At 47.5% G+C, this 16,496-nt stretch overlaps 1 protein-coding gene across 1 annotated transcript; it reads right to left on the reverse strand.

Moving 5' to 3' along the window:
• Positions 1 to 202: 202 nt before the first annotated feature.
• On the reverse strand, positions 203 to 11,929 carry PFDN4 (prefoldin subunit 4). Its single transcript, XM_047770823.1, has 4 exons — positions 11,697 to 11,929; positions 4,214 to 4,321; positions 2,212 to 2,352; positions 203 to 594 (listed from the first exon to the last, which is right to left on the reverse strand). The coding sequence occupies exons 1-4, from the start codon at positions 11,718 to 11,720 to the stop codon at positions 463 to 465; spliced, it is 405 nt and encodes a 134-aa protein (XP_047626779.1). The 5' UTR covers positions 11,721 to 11,929; the 3' UTR covers positions 203 to 462.
• Between the last annotated feature and the right edge of the window lie 4,567 nt (positions 11,930 to 16,496).

Here is a 16,496-nt window from a genome sequence, read left to right on the forward strand (position 1 = left end):
TGTTTTAGTATATGACAAAGTTTTACTTGTAAAGTGAGTACAAGGAGACAGATGTGGGACTGAAACTTTCTGTGGTGCTCTCAGCATCTCTAAGTAGCAACTAAAATAGACACAGATAAACAGCATGACACGTTTAACGGTTAAATTTTCTTATAAATAAAAACTGCACAAATACTCTAAATGATAATAGAGAAACATAAAAGAGTGCTTAACTGATTTTAATAACATGACATAAAGCCCCTACACTTGATATAAGTGTTATGCAAAATACATCGATGAATACTGTCTTCTTTTAAAAATATAAAATAAATAAGCAAGACATGTGAAAATAGGCAAGTTTCCATTAAATAAATGAAAAATTTAAAAAAAGTTTTGCTTTCCATATCATTTGAAGAAGGGAAATTATCATTTTAAACAATATTCAAGTTTATTAAACAAATTAAAAAAAGTATTATAAAATGTTTAGCTCTCGTCAGCTTCAAGATTTATGTTACTCCCAAATTTCGCATATAACTGAACTTTCAGATCTGCTAACACCCGCTGGATTGATGCCACTCTGGATTCTAAGGCGTCAATTTCTTCTTGCAAATTTTTCTGGAAAAAAAAAAAAGAGTTTAAATTAATTCTACTCAATTGGAGGATTTCTGAGCATCTGTGGGTGAAATAATATTTGGAAGGAATTTTAGGTCAAAAACTTTCTAAACTTGGACAGGCAGCTAAGTAACAGTGATCATTAATCTAAACCAAAAGTCTGAATGTGGGCATTTTTCATGTGTGATCTGTATTTGCTTATGATAGAATACATCAAACTTTTCTCAGTTTTGGCTGACTCAAAAAAACAGACCAGATAAATGTAATTCCCAAATTATCACATCCTAATAAAGAACCATATACATTTCGGGTAAACAATTTATCAAGGGCCTGGCTTCTGACACAGCCTCTTCCAACTTCCTACAAAAACAACTATGAAACTAGAGGAAATGATAAAAAATTCACACGCCCACCAATAATTAAGAATAACAACTTATTATTAAAATCTGGCAGACAGTCTCCCTAACTCTGAGGCTGAAAGAGCAGTAATGAGAGCTCTTTATGAAGGTGCAGCTTTGCCCCAGGACATGTGTGGAATGTTAGAAATTCCTCCCTGACTGGGATCAAAAAGGATTTTTCCCAAAGATGACAAAGAAAAAAATGTAATCACACAAATAGCATACTTACCCATTAATATCAGAAACAAAAAAAAGAATGCCTAGTATTGACCATATTACTATGTTAGAAATCTGGCCGAAAGTTCTCAAGTCTGGCCGACAGCCCCCAGATCACCTGGCAGCTAGTTCAAAATGCAAATTCCAGAGCTCTGCTTCAGGCCACCAGATTTTAGAAATTCTTGGCGTTGGGTTCAATAATCTGATTTTTTCATAAGCCAAAGGCTGTCAATGAATCCATCCTCTGACCCGGTGATTACATTTCCCTGATTATTTCCTTAAAAGAACTCACTAAATATGTGAACAAAGATTTTGGTGTAAGAATGCTCACCACAATATTAAGGAAAACTGTGAAAACAGGTCAGTGTGACGACAGGACAGTACGCTGAGGCAGGGTCCACCAACATGACACTGATTAAAAATGGTCATGAAAAATGATGTTTTTCAAGCGCGTGTGGCTGGCTGCCCCAGAGTAGGCTCCCAGGGAGAGATGTGCTGGATAAATGAACACTAAATGGAATAAGAAAATATTCCTACTAGGATGTTAACTGACCAAAATGTGAAGCAAAAGGACACAGAGAAAGAGGAAGAGAGAATATAACAAGAAACAACATGAAAATGTTTATTAGGGATGATTATCTCTGGGTAGTGGGATTATGGGTGCTTTTTCTTTCTGCTTGATAATTTTTCTGTACTTTCTAAATACCACTGATTTAGAGCACAGGTTCTGGAGTCAAAAGATCATTTCCTTTGTCACTTTGAGAAAGTCCCATAACTTCTCTAGGCCTCTAGGCTTCTTCACCTCTAAGCTGGGATTCACACTACCTGTTCCATGGAGGCCTCATCAGGATGAAATAAAAACACGTTTACAAAGCATTCGGAGCAGGCCCTGGACGTGGTAAGAAGCCTGCAGCCCTTGTTTTCCCCACACCCGTCATTCTTTAGAGTGTCAGGAATCCCAATGTAAGAGTCAGGCTTCATCGCGCAGGGAAAGATGTCAACGTACCTTGGCTTCTTCTAACATTTCTTGAGTTTCTTCTTGAGAATGGCTAATGAAAACATCACCGATCTGATAAGGTATCATTAAGCAGTCGTCATCGGCAAGCATAATGTCCTCACAAGCGTCTTCTAAATTTTGGAGTTGTTTCTATAAGCGCACAAGTGAACAGCACGGAGAAATGCATTCAGCCTACATGGTTGGTGGGGATGTAAGCTGGAACCACCGCTATAGAAACAGTACGGAGGTTCCTCGGAAAACTACGTATAGAACTAACACGTGAATATAACCCAGCAATCCCACTCCTGAGCATGTGTCCAGACAAAACTTCCCCTGAAAAAGATACATCCACCCCTATGTTCCCTGCAGCACCATTCACAGTAGCCAAGACATGGAAACAACCTCAATGTCCATCGACAGAGGACTGGATTAAGAAGACGTGGTACGTATATACAATGGAATGCTATTCAGCCATAAAAAAGAACAAAATAAGGAGTTCCCATCGTGGCACAGCAGAAACGAATCCAACTAGGAACCATGAGTTTTCGGGTTCCATCCCTGGCCTTGCTCAGTGGGTTAAGGAGCCATCATTGTCACAGACGTGGCTCGGATCTGGCGTTGCTGTGGCTCTGACGCAGGCTGGCAGCTGTAGCTCCAATTAGACCCCTAGCCTGGGAACCTCCATATGCCGCAGGTACAGCCCTCAAAAAACAAAAGATAAAAAAAGCGGAACAAAATAATGCCATCTGCAGCAACATGGATGGATCTAGAGACTCTAGTGAAGTCAGTCAGAAAGAGGAAGACAAATGCCATATGATTATCACTTATATCTGGGATCTAATATATGGCACAAATGAACTTATCTATAGAAAAGAAACAAACTCATGGACACAGAGAACAGACCTGTGGTTGCCCAGGGGGAGACGGAGGGGGAGGGAGTGGGATGGACGGGGAGTTTGGGGTTAGTAGATGCAAACTATTGCATTTGGAGTCCATAAGCCATGAGATCCTGCTCTATAGCACAGGGAGCTATGTCTAGTCACTTGTGATGGAGCACGATGGAGGATAATGTGAGAAAAAGAAAGTGTATATATGGGTGTGTGTGTGTGTGTGTGTGTGAGTGACTGGGTCACTCTGCTGTTCAGCAGAAATTGACAAAAAACACTGTAAATCAACTATGATAAAAAAAATTTTTTTAAAGAAATGTATTCAAAATTCCCTAATAGAAGCTAAAAGCCATTGGCGACATCAAGCTAAAGTTGGTGACATCTACTCTCTGAGCGGCCCTTTCACAACAGTATTATCACATTAAAATAAGCCCTTCTCCGTTCTTAGATGGCATTGTGTAAGGCAGCACTTAAGAGCTCACTAACCCACTGTCCTCTAGGTGGTTCCAGACCTGCCATCAGCCCCTGCAGGGACAGCAGGGGGTGGGGGGCCTCCAAGGCCACTCAAGGCGTCTGCTGCTTTGTGGAATGCTGCCTTCCTAGAGAGGAATAACAACAAAGGCACAAACCTGCGTGTCTCAGCTTGGCTTGATGAGAGGATGAAAGCAAACAATACCAAAAATCCCACTCCTCAAAGGCACCTGCACTGGAGTTTGGCTCCGCAGAGTCGCCTGAAGGAGGCTGGACACGAGGCCTCTGGCGGACAGGCTGGGCCGTGGCAGCAGCCCGGTGTTCAGGGCCTGAGGGGCCGCGTCCTCACCGCGGAGGCCGCTGGCTCTGGGATCAGGGGCGACGACAGGAGCGCCATCACCAGCCAAGTCCTCTGAGACGTGGTTCTGGGATCTGCTCCTGGACCCTCAGCCCAGGGTCGCGCCCTCAACCATCTGTAGGGTGTTTCACCTCTTTTACCCACCGTCCTCCTTCCTAAACTACCTAGAGTGTCTTACGACAAACACAACAAGGAGCCCAGAGAGCTATAACCATATACTGCTGAATTTAGGTTTAGTAAAGCCATAGTATGAAGAATTTTTATTTTTCTTAAGTAAGATCTGTATTTTCAATACCTTTTTTACTTCTATTTCTTCCTTCAGCTCTGTGATTCTACTTGTATTCCGTGCAAATTTGTTTATCTTTTGTTGATCTTCAAAAGTAACATTGACGTCTTCCGCAGCCTGAAAAAAACATTTAAATTTTTCGTAGAATTTTAATGGAGAAGTTGTTGGTTAGCTTTTAATATAACTCTGAAACAACTAAATAAACTACTTGCCCTCGGGGAGTCCAGGAAGGGGTATAGAATAGCACACACACAGGCCTTACTAAGTTCCTGCTCCACGAGCTTACTATTTGTTCATAAACCTATACCCCCTTCTGATACTCCATGGAATTAATGCCTAAGCTGCAAAAATATGCTAAATATAAACAACAATTAAGTCTTGGGAGTTCCCTTTGTGGCACAGTGGAAATGAATCCGACTAGTATCCATGAGGATTTGGGGTTCAATCCCTGGCCTCGCTCAGTAGGTCGGGGATCCAGCGTTGCCACAAGCTGCGGCGGAGGCCACAGAGGCGGTTCGGATCTGGCATTGCTGTGGCTATGGCTCAGGCCTGCAGGTGCAGCTCTGATTTGACCCCTAGCCTGGGAACTTCCACATGCCACAAATGCAGCTGTAGAAAGAAAAAAGTAATTCATTTTTTTGTTAAAAAAAAGAGTAAGTCTGGAATCAAGTCAGTCACCTTTGGGCCTAGAGTGGAATTTCTCAATTCTGGAACATTCTTTCATCAAGATAACCCAGGGAGCAAAAAAGGTGTGGTAATTAATTTTGGCTAATGTCTTAGCCTAGCTTATTCTCTCAGAATTAATACTTCTTTATGCTTATTGAGGTTATCAGAAACCTACCTGTTTCTATAATTTTTTTTTTTTTGTCTTTTTATGCCATACCCATGGCATATGGAAGTTCGCAGGCTAGGGGTCGAATCAGAGCTGCAGCTGCCGGGGGGCAACATGGGATCCAAGCCTCGTCTGCGACCTACACCACAGCTCACAGCAACACTGGGTCCTTAATCCACTGAGCAGGGCAAGGGATCGAACCTGCATCCTCATTAGCTACTAGCCAGGTTCATTACTGCTGAGCCACATATCGGGAACGCCTATAACTCTTAATCCAATTGATATACTGGCTTGAAGGTCACTATGCATTTCAGTGACTATATTCCATATATACACAGTAAAGATTTAAGTTTATTTTAATGTAGACATTATTTACATGTCTTAATTATGAATAAGGTGTAATTCACTGTGAAATGATAAAAACTGAGAATTTTTAAATTATGTGATTGAAGTTCCCTGGTGGCTCAGTGGGTTAAGGATCCAGCACGGTCACTGCTGTGGCTCAGGTCACTGCTGAGGTGTAGGTTCAATCCCTGGCCTGGGAACTTCCATATGCCATGAGCGTGGCCAAAAAAACCCCTATGTGATTAAATTTGTAAATAAGATCAGCGTGCTTCGATGACAAAGTATCTATGAAATCGCATAAACAATAGCTGCCATTCACTGAGTACTTACTATGCAACGGGAACTCTCCAAGCACTTTCAGGCCTCTACTCATCCTCCAGTCAATCTTACTAAGTACGATCATTAGTACCACTGTTTTGCAGGTGGGGAAAGTGTGGCACAGAGAGGTTAAGTAATTTGCCCAAAGCCATACAGCTAGTAAGCAGCACATCTTGGTTTCAAGGCAGGTAGGTTGGCTCCAGAGTCCAGATGCGGCCATGAGCTCTTGGAAATTAAAGGCTAAAGTATGTGTGTGTGTGTGTGTTTACACACACAATCATGCATATCTGGAAGATGCAGCAGGAAGTACTTGGCTTTTATCAGATTCTCAAAGGAGGACCATGTATTTTTAAACATTCATTTAAAATACTAGACCTTTGACTTTCCCCTCAGTTATAAAACAAGAACAAGGGCATTCGATTATAACTTAGGGGAAAGAGATATACAGATATGGGTTCAACAAAGACTATCTTTGGCCTTTTTTTTTTTGCTTTTTAGGGCTACACCCAAGGCACATGGAAGTTTCCACACTAGGGGTCTAATCAGAGCTACAGCTTCCAGATTACGCCACAGCCACAGTAACGCAGGATCCGAGCCATGTCTGCACCCTATACCACCGCCCATGGCAACACCAGATCCTTAACCCACTGAGCGAGGCCAGGGATCAAACCCACAACCTCCTGGTTCCTAGTGGGATTCGTTTCCACTGCGCCAGGATGGGAACTCCCATTTTTGGCTCTTTTGCCAGTAGCAGTACTGGTTCTCAAGGGCTACTACCCATTCTTTCACCTGGTCTCTCATGACCAATGACATACAATATGCACCTTTATTTCTTTTATGTGAAAGACAACCCATTGTCTCAAGCAATACAGAGCTTAGTGGTCAGAATATATAAATGGAGACACCGAGAATTTCACGCTCCACTCGCCCAGGCTCTCAATATCCAATAAACACGCATCGGGCCCACCATCAGAGACCCGGTAGGCATCTTGAAAAAAACTCCTTCATACCACAACATATACACAGCTTTGAATGCTCATCCTTGTCCAAAATTCTTACAAATACGGCAGCTGGGAAACACTGAGCTGCCACAGAAGCCAAAGGAAAGTCCATGTGCAGATATGCTGGCACCCGAGCCATTGGTCTAGACAGGAACTCACCCTCAATGCTCCAAGCAAACAGGGAACCGAGAATTTTGGAGTTCTTGTTCCTGCAGTATTTAAATACTGAATCCTTGAGAGCCTGAATATGTCTTTATAGAGGCACTTGTCACTCAGCCTTGAGCGGGGTACTCTCGCTGAAAGTGACCAGCATCGGGCTTGCCTGAAGCACAACTGACCCTTAAGCCAGTTTCTCAATTTGAATCTAACATGTGCCATCAGACTCACTGACACATGGTTTCTACAAAGTTGCAGAGTCCTGCCACCCACCTTCTATCTTTCCAAAGCAGGCATTTCCTGTTGCAGCCTCACCAAACACGGCCCCTAGCACACACTTGGGCCCTGGAGTTAATTTCCCACTGGGGTTAAGGGCTAAAGTCAGAGTGTGCAGCAAATAGGCCCTGGGTAAGCTGCGTGCCAAGCAGCGGAGTGCTGTTTACAGCGAAAAGTGAGAAGTCCGCACCCTCCGTGACTAACAGCCCTGGCTTCCGTTTTAATCTCACTGATCTAGACACTCCTACACGGCTGGAAGCTTGATTTCAGCAGGGAGGGAGTAATTCTTAAGTTGGGGTGCACAGCCTTTGAGAGGTCCCTTTACCCCCTGAAATTGTACGTAAAATGATGTATTTTATGTGTGCATTCTTCTAGAAGGGTCTTCATGGCTTTCAGCAGATTTTGAAGGTTAGGAACTCCAGTTTTTTGGGGGGGGTTTTTTGGTCTTTTTAGGGCCGAACTTGCAGCATATGGAAGTTACCAGGTTGGGGTCGAATCGGAGCTGTGGCTACCACCCTAGGCCACAGCCATGGCAACGCCAGATACGAGCTTCACCTGTGACCGAAACCACAGCTCTCAGCAAAGCCAGATCCTTAACCCACGGAGCGAGGCCAGGGATCAAATCCAAGTCCGCATGGATACTAGTCAAGTTTGTTACTGCTGAGCCACGACAGGACCTCCCAGAAGTCCTGCTTTAAGAGAAGCCAGATGCAGTCACTACCACTCACGAGCCCAAAAATCACTCCAGGTGGAAGGCGTCAGTTCGCAGCACTCCAGGCCACAGAGCGCAGGACAGTAAGAGGGGACCCCAGGCCCAGCAGCAGGAACCTGGGGCAAACCGCTCAGGTCTCTGGAGCCACCTCAGGCTTGTCATTCATGTGCACTCTGGGGAGGCCATGCCCACCTGGCAGAGGTGATAAAACAGCTCCTCAGGTAGGCCCAGGGTGGGGAGTCACCTTTCAGTAAACCACAGCTGAGTGCTTTACTTCCTGAATAATATTTACCAAAAATCATCACAAAGAACACACTCAGATCTACAAGACAATCCTGCTAGGTCTGAGCGAAGCAGGACTGCTCAAGATGCAAAGCGAAAATGAAAATTCCCCTGCATGGTGCCGGCCCCCTTTATCTAGGGACTCAGTAGCCCATGGGATCATGGGAGTAAAGTGACCCCTACTCGGCCCTGCCCCGTCCTGAGTTTGGCCACTACCAACAGAATCTAGACTTGGGTTCTAAAAAACCTAGAAGGAAATTCCAGCCAATTTTAGTCAGCTTCTATTTTGATTTTTTAAAGGTTTACCCAGTTTTTGCGGTATGAAATTTTGGGTTTTTGCTATTTTTATTCACCTTTCCAGCGGACAGTCACTCCATTAATGAGTTAGGGAGTTCCCGTCTTGGCACAGCAAAAACGAATCCAACTGAGAGATATGAGGTTGCGGGTTTGATCCCTGGCCTCACTCAATGGGTTAAGGATCCCGCGTTGCCATGAGCTGTGGTGTAGGTCGCAGACGCGGCTCGGATCTGGTGTTGGTATATCTGTGGCATAGGCTGGTGGCTACAGCTCCGATTAGACCCCTAGCCTGGGAACCTCCATATGCCATGGGTGCGGCCCTAAAAAGATAAAAAAGACCAAAAAAAAGACCAAAAAAAAAGTTAGCATGTCCTAGACGCGAGGCACTGTGAAGAGAAGTATTTCTGAGGCTGGCACATGAACACTGGCGAGCTTACATCCAGGAGAGGAGGCGGCAAAAAGCCAGGTTTTTTGGTAGATGGTGATAATGCGATGGGGTGGATGGAAGTTCCTGAGGGCTGGGGAAGGAGGAAGGCGGCTTCCCTGAGAAATCAGACTTCGGCTCCCCTCGTGGCCAAGGACTAGACCTGAGAAAGCAGAACTCTGGAGACGACCCTGGACCACCTCCACTTCTGAACAGAAAATGTCAGGACCTATTGGGAGGTCATGCGTTATAAAGCGCTCCAGGCTGCTAACAATTTTTATTGCCTGCAAAGGGCTACCACCCCCCTGATGTTTCACTCTCAGCCACTGGCACGCCTCTGCTTTCTTCTGAGATCTGGCAGAGGAAAAGGCCCCTGTGCTAACCCACCGGGCACTGTCCATGACACCAGGCACCTTTGCAAGAAGATGTTTACGTGAGTCCTACTGAGAAAAGGAGGAAACACTCGTGTGTGTTTTGGCCGCCACCGACCCCTCTATAAGCTCTTTCACCATCTTGGTGCAACCTCCCCCGGCTGACTCTCTGTCATTCTGGTCACGCTTTGATTTGATGCACACGGGGCCTCTGTAAGAGGTACTCCCTTTCTAGAATGTCTCACCGCCTTTCCGACCTTCTCTTGCTCTCACGAGATCACACCTTCTCAGGAAAGCCTTCCCTGCTCCCCAAGCAGACCTTACTCCACCCTCTCGCTCGTGCCCTTCTTTCATTGCTCTTCGCTGGACCTGCAACTAGTTCTCTGTGGGACTACTGAGCAATAGCTGCCTCTCCCCAACAGCACAGGTTCTCCAATGCTATGAGAAGATCAGAACTTCATTCCTGCTCACCATTCTCAGCTCCATCACCTAAAACTGAGACAGGGAGTTCCCACTGTGGCTCAGTGGGTTAAGAACCTGACTTGGTTTCCGTGGGGATGTGGGTTTGATCCCTGGCCTCACTTGGTGGATTAAGGATCCGGCACAGACGCAAGCTGCAGTGTAGGCTGCAGATACAGCTCGGATCTGGCATGGCTGTGGCTGTGGCGCTGGCCAGCAGCTACAACTCTGATTTGACCCCTAGCCTGGGTGCTTCCATATACCATGGGTGCAGCCGAAAGAAAGGAAGGAAGGAAGAAACGACAGAAAGACAGAAAGAAAGAGAAACCTGAGACAGTGTCACAGCACATACTCAAAAAGTTTGTTGAATGACTGAAAAGAAAAAATGTGGGTGATCAAAAAGTTTGCCATCAGGCCCAAGGTTCAAATCATTCCTCTACCACTTCCTTCAAGGTTTACTTCATCTCTCTGGACTTCGGTGTCTACATCTGTCAATTGAGGGTGAACCACAACTAGTATCTTGCACAGACTTAAAGGCTAACACAGGAGCCAAGTTAAATAAAGAATCCAAGCCAAGTGAATCTCACAAGGTCTCACACTGGTTTGAAGCACCTTGGCCCTAAACCCTATCGGGCACTCAATTAAGACTCTGTGGTGGACAGACCAGCAGGGTCAACAACTCATGGCTTGGTTTGCCTGGGGCTTCCCCAGTTTTTGCACGCCCCCCCCCCCCCAATCTCAGACAAACTGGGATGGACTGGTCACCCTACACCGAGATCAGGCGGCTTAGATTACGAGGTGCTGTGAAGCACAAAAGCCATGGAAGCATGTTCCCACGTGGTCTTACAGAGGAACGAAAGGAAACACACCCAAAACCTAAAAAGCAAATCCCTTCAGCCAAGGGCCTCCCAGCAGACACTAGGGAAGCTGAAAACACAGGCTCTGGAGGCAGAACGCCCATGTTTATTTACTCAAATCCTAACTTGCCTCTTGAACTTCCTCACCTGTAACATAAGGATTAAAAACAGCATCGCCCTAAGAGGAGAGTGAGATTAGAATAAATAATGCACTGCAATGTGCTTAGTGCCCTGCACATAAACACCAGATGCTATTTCCAGACCCTCTCCATTCCATTTTCCTTTTCTCTAGACAGCTCTAAGCATCTGGGTGGACTGACGGAAGGATAAGCCCTGTGTTCAGGAGTTCTGCTTGCTTAGTAGAATAAAAGGTGGGCTTTGGGAAAAACACAATCGAACCTGAATTTGCACCCCAGCTCTGCTTATTAGCTGAGTCACACTGAAGTCACTAACTGCTCTGTGTCTTAAGTTTCTCCATCTGTAAAATGGGAAGAAAACGTGCCCTTGCTAAATTGCTGGAAGGATCAGAAATAGTCAACCGATGGCTTCTGGGCCGCCGGCCGATCTTCCATACACTTGTTTTAGCCTGGAGGCGCAGGAGCATCGAGCGTGTGGTCGGTGACTCAGGCGCCCTAGGGCCAGTGATCCCGGGGATGCGGGGTCCTGCCCTGCTTCTTACGGCTGTGTGACCTTGGGCAGGTGACTCCACCTCTCTGGGCCTCAGCATCGTTGCTTCCAAAGGAGGGTACCAGTAGCACCCATCCTTGGGAAGTTGTGAGGGTTAAACGCGATAACCCAGGTAAAGCGCCCAGCGTTATGGCCAACCGCAGTTCATCGGACCCTTCGGCTTCCCACACCGCGAGGACAAGGCCTGGGGGGCGGGAGCCCCAGACTCTCCAGGGCCATCCTCAGCACCGCCAGAGGCGGCCCGGAGTCCTCCAAGGGTCCGATCCCGGGCCACCTCGGCCCGGGACCCAAAAGCACCCCTGGGCGCCGGGCGCGGGCAGGCCTCGCCCGGGAGCCGCCCTGAGGGTCGGGAGCCTCGGCCCCGGGCCCCACGCCGTGCTTCAGAGCTGCGCACCCCCAGCACTCCGGGGCCAGCACCCCGCGGCCGAGCCCCGCCGGCCGGCCGAGCATCCCGTACCCCGAGCGCCCCACTCACCGCCTTCTTCATGGTGGCCGCCATCTTGGGACTGGACTACGGCGCGAGGCGGGGAGGGTCCGTCAAGGTGCGCCTCGGCCCCGCGCCCTCCCTCGCTCCCCGTCGGCCCAGGGCTCCCGCCAAATACAACGCGTTCTCTACATTCCTCCGACTGGGTCTCAGATCAGTGATTCCTAAGGTCTTGGACTTGGGGAGGACATGTAACCTGGAAATACTTGGTACATGCCAATTAAAGGGAAGGGCGATTCCCTGTGGGCCGACAAAAACTGGGGGGGTGTGGCGAGCGGCCGCAGCTCCAGCAGCGGGCAGCAGGGGGCGCCGAGCAAGGCGCGGCAGCGAGTGGAAAAAAGGGAGGTTCCTTTCCTTCAACTCCACAAGCCTTACGAGAAATCCACCTCCCTAAAAAAGCTAAGAACGAATGACCTTGCTAAAGACATATCCTTGCTCTGATAATTCAGATGGTACAAAGAAGGAAGTACTCCTAGTAGTTATTTAACAGCATTATTCAGCAATTACTGTGTATTTTAACATGTGTGCTACCCAATTCTTAATTGTTTGTTTGTTTTGTTTCAGGATCCCTCTACACTCTTAAAAATTTTTGAGGATCCCGCAAAGAACCCCTTTCCTCTATTCATCGATATTTATCATGTTAGAAATTAAAACAGAATTTCAATGCCTTTATTTAAAATAATAAAAATCCATTCCACATTGGTGTAAGGGACATTTTTAAATAACCATGTTTTCCAAGGGGGCTGGGAATTGAGAAGGGCATAGTTTTACATTTTTGCAAATCTCTCTAATGTTTGGCCTAATGGAAGCTTAGATGCTCACAACTTCTGCATCCAATCTCTTGCAATATGTCGTTTAATTGACATAGATGAAGAAAGTCTGATCTCGCATAGATATGTAGTTAGAAAAGGGAGGCCCTCAGAGTCCGTGAAGAAATCTCAGGGACCCTAGGGGTTTGAGAATTGTTCTAGACAAGTCTCCTTTCTCAAAGTCCCAATTCTGTCTTTGGGACATGGGGCTAACGGGGCCATATAGCACCCTCTGCCCTCCCTACCAAAGCACTTAGCCCCACGCGGCAGTGCTGCCTCTTCTGTCAGGGTGCCAGCTCCAGACTCCAAGCCCTTTGCATGAGGCCTTCCCTGTGCCCAGCTCCCAGGAGCTCAATATGTATTTGTTGAATGAAGACCTTTTTTCAGGATTAAATCTTTTCACAAGATCTGGTCCATACTGGGACCTCCATCAATGACCCTCATTCATTTAAAAGCTCACAAACTAGCAAGATTTAAAGGCCCTGCAGAGGGAGTGAAGGGGAAACAGAACAAAAAAGTGAAAATCATTATGAATGGTGCCAAGTGCATGAAGGGGGAAATAAACGAGGTGCTGAGACAGAGAGGCACAGAAGTTGGTGGCCCGGAGGGGCTCTTTAGAAATGCTGGCTTGGGAGGGGGAAGGAGAGGAAAGGAGGGGTCTCTGAAGCCAGAAGAGGGTGCCTGGGCTGGACCAGCAGCTCGAAAAGGCTGTCTTCCTAAGTTCAGGCTTCTGTAATCCTATGGTCAGGGGAGGACCGTTTGCCTAGTTCAGAGCCTTCTTCCTGTGTCCTCATGTGGAGGAGGGGTCAGGGAGCTCTCTGGTGTCCTCCCCCCCTTTCCTTTTGCTCTCGATTTGCCAAAGTTCCGGCCAGGAATCCAACCCACGCCACAGCTGCAACCAGAGCCACAACGGTGACAACGCTGGATCCTTAACCTGCTGAGCCACCAGGGAACTCCTCTGGTGTCTCTTTTATAAAAGCACTAACCTCCTTCTTGAAAGCTCCGCCTTCCTGACTAGGCACCTCCCACACACCCCACTTCCTAATACAGCCCAGGGGATTGTAGGATTCCAAGGTCTGAATTTGGGGGCCAGAGTGGGACACAAACTTGCAGACCACAGCAGATGTTATGGCTCCAGGCTGAATCTTCTGTCAGTCCTGGGCTTTCCCTTGGTCATTACAAGACAGCTATTACTTCCTCAGGCATCACCTTGTCATCCTCGAGGTACAAAGGCAGAGAGAGGAGGGGCCCCTTTTCTCTTACCTCCCCACTTCTGCATCACAACTCATTGTCTGGTACTCTCTCCATCTCTCTCTCTCTCTCTCTCTTGCTTTCTCCCTCTCTCAAGGACCACATTTCCCAGAACCTCCCAATCCCCTGGCCTTTAGATCACCTCGCAGCTGCCTCAATCACCCGCCTCAATCACTGGCTAGAGCCACAGCATTGGTGATTACATTAAACAAAGATGACTCATTCCTCCAGGCTGCAAATAAGGCCACTGAAATAGAGCACCGGGCTGGGCGTCCAAAAACAAGGAAGAAGGAAGGAAGGGTTGTTGGATCAGCCGCCAACAGCACCTTCCCCTTGGGAGTTCTGTGGCATCAAGTGGGGCTGTTCACAAGGGCTGGGTCAGCCTGGGGCTGGGCCGCGTCTTAAGCGATGGGAGAGTCTCGTTTCATCCAGACTGAGGGTCAGCGGGCAAACCCCGCACCCTTGGTGCTGACCTGGCTCGCTCAGGTTTTGGAAGTCTTCCTTCTCACTCCCTTTCCCGCCACCCCCGTCCTTCTTGGCTGCCCAGCCCACAGTGTCCTTTGAGCTAATCTCTCTCCCTGCAGTAAAACCAGTTCTGCAGGACTTTGGGAGTTCCCGTTGTGGCTCAGCAGTAACCAACCCGACAGGTATCATGAGGACTCGGGTTCGATCCCTGGCTTCGCTCGATGGGTGAAGGATCCAGTGTTGCTGTGAGCTGTGGTGTGGGTTGCAGACACAGCTCAGACCCCATGTTGCTGCGGCTGAGGTGTAGACTGGCAGTTGCAGCTCCAATTCAACCCCTAGCCTGGGAACCTCCATATGCTGCAGGTGCCTCCCTATAAAAAGTGGCGGGGGGTGGGGGGGGCTTTGAAATCTTCTACTAAGCATCCTCTCGTTCCTTAATACTGAGTACTTCCAAGCTTTGCTTCTGTTTTCTTTTTTTTTTTCCCTCCAGCTTGAGACTGTGCCTACAGAAGGAAGGAAGGAAGGAAGGAAGGAAGGAAGGAAGGAAGGGGCCTGGGGAACAAATCAAACAATTGGAGACTGCAGGTCAGGAAGGAAAATCATTGCTAAGCACCTGAAGATACTATCCCCAAGGAACTAATGGATGGGCTCCCTTATACCTGGCTGCCCACTGACTGGATTCAAGACATGGGTTGTTTGTTTTGTTGTTGGTGGTGGTGGTTTTGATCCATACATTATTTTTAAAAAATTGAACCAACATTCAAAACTTAGGAGACATCATTCAACAGCATGAGAGTTTTTATTTTGCTTGTGAAAATCAGTGTCCTGAGGACCTTCAGCCTGCATTCCTGCAGGCCCGTAGCTGCTGGTGCTGATGAGACACAGCCCACTTAGCTCTCAGCCCGTCTCCAGGGCCCCCACAGGTCCCCACCTGCCCCAGCTGTGTGCTTCACCTGTCAGGCCCTGCGCGTATAGAAACTTGGTCACCCTCAGGCTTCTGTTCTCATAGATCTAAATGAGGAGGGTTGTGTGTGCATTTGTTAGAGATCCGTTCCATGCTAGATGCTATTGCAAAAAACAGCAAGGTGCATTATCCAAGGGGCTTCGCCTCAGAGAGCGCACCTGACATCCCCCAAGTCAGAGCACCTGGAGCTGCCGCCTCAAGACCAGCACTGAGGGGTCCTGGGAGGAAGGGTTTGTGTCCTGATAAAGCCTCTGGAACCCATGCCTGTTGACTCCATCAGGAAGGGCGGGTGCTAGGCAGGAGGGCTACAGCACTGAAAAAATAGACAAAATTCCCCGTTCTTGTGCAGCTTGCATGCTAGTGATGCGAGAAAACTATACTCAAAATATATAACTGTATTAGTATGTTAGAAGGTAAGTGTTATTAATATGTGGTTTTAATCGCTATAACAGGAACATGTAAAATAATAATAAAAGACTATCAGTATGAAAACTCCATGAGCAAGACACAAGGATAGAAATGGCCAGGATGTTGGGGGGGTGGAGTGGGGGGGTGGATTCTTATTTGAACTGACAGGAAGGCTACAAAATTGTCCAGACAAGCCTCAGCTGAATTTAGATTCTGTCACAAGCGATCATGAGCTCATTTCATAGCAATATGCGCAGGAGAGCCCTCCAAACCCAGCAACTCCTGTGCCAGGCCTCCGATTCAAAGACATCAAAAGGATGTCTTAATGGGATCACCCACCCACGGGGGACGGGGGGAGGGGCAAGAGGCGTGAGAGCAGAGAGGAGCCCCCACCCCGCCCCGTTACCACGTGGTAATTTAGTCATCGCCTGCAGGGGGCGCCCGAGGACCTTGGTTGTGTTCACCAGACGCGGTTCCACTGCGTTACTGTATGCCAAAATACCAACAGAGCTAATTTTTTAACTACAAAAAAAAAAAAAAGTCTGTCTTTAAAATTTAGAATAAATATATTTTAAAAGGGCATTTAAACATCTCTGACTTAAAAGTGAAAACCGATTAGTATCCATGAGGATGCGGTTCCATCCCTGGCCTCGCTCAGTGGGTTAAGGATGCAGTGTTACCTTGAGCGGTGGTGTAGCGGCTGGGATCCCGCATTGCTGTGGCTGTGGCGTGGGCCGGCACCTGCCGCTCCAATTTGATTCCTAGCCTGGGAACCTCCATTTGCCGTGGGGTGAGGCCCTAAAAAGAGGGAGGGAGGAAGACCAGTTTCACTTGCAAAAGGAGCAGATCTTAAGCAAAGCTCCACTCCAGGAGGCCTCTGAAGACTGAGACTTG

The sequence above is a fragment of the Phacochoerus africanus genome, chromosome 3 (assembly GCF_016906955.1).
Source record: "Phacochoerus africanus isolate WHEZ1 chromosome 3, ROS_Pafr_v1, whole genome shotgun sequence".
Lineage (NCBI taxonomy): Eukaryota > Metazoa > Chordata > Mammalia > Artiodactyla > Suidae > Phacochoerus > Phacochoerus africanus.

Coding starts and splice junctions, on each gene's coding strand:
- PFDN4 (XM_047770823.1), bottom strand. CDS start 11,720: ATGGCGGCCACCATGAAGAAGGCG. Junction 4,322..11,696: donor CGGCCACCATGAAGAAGGCG/GTGAGTGGGGCG, acceptor TGTTTTTTTCAG/GCTGCGGAAGACGTCAATGT. Junction 595..2,211: donor AAATGTTAGAAGAAGCCAAG/GTACGTTGACAT, acceptor TTTTTTTTCCAG/AAAAATTTGCAAGAAGAAAT.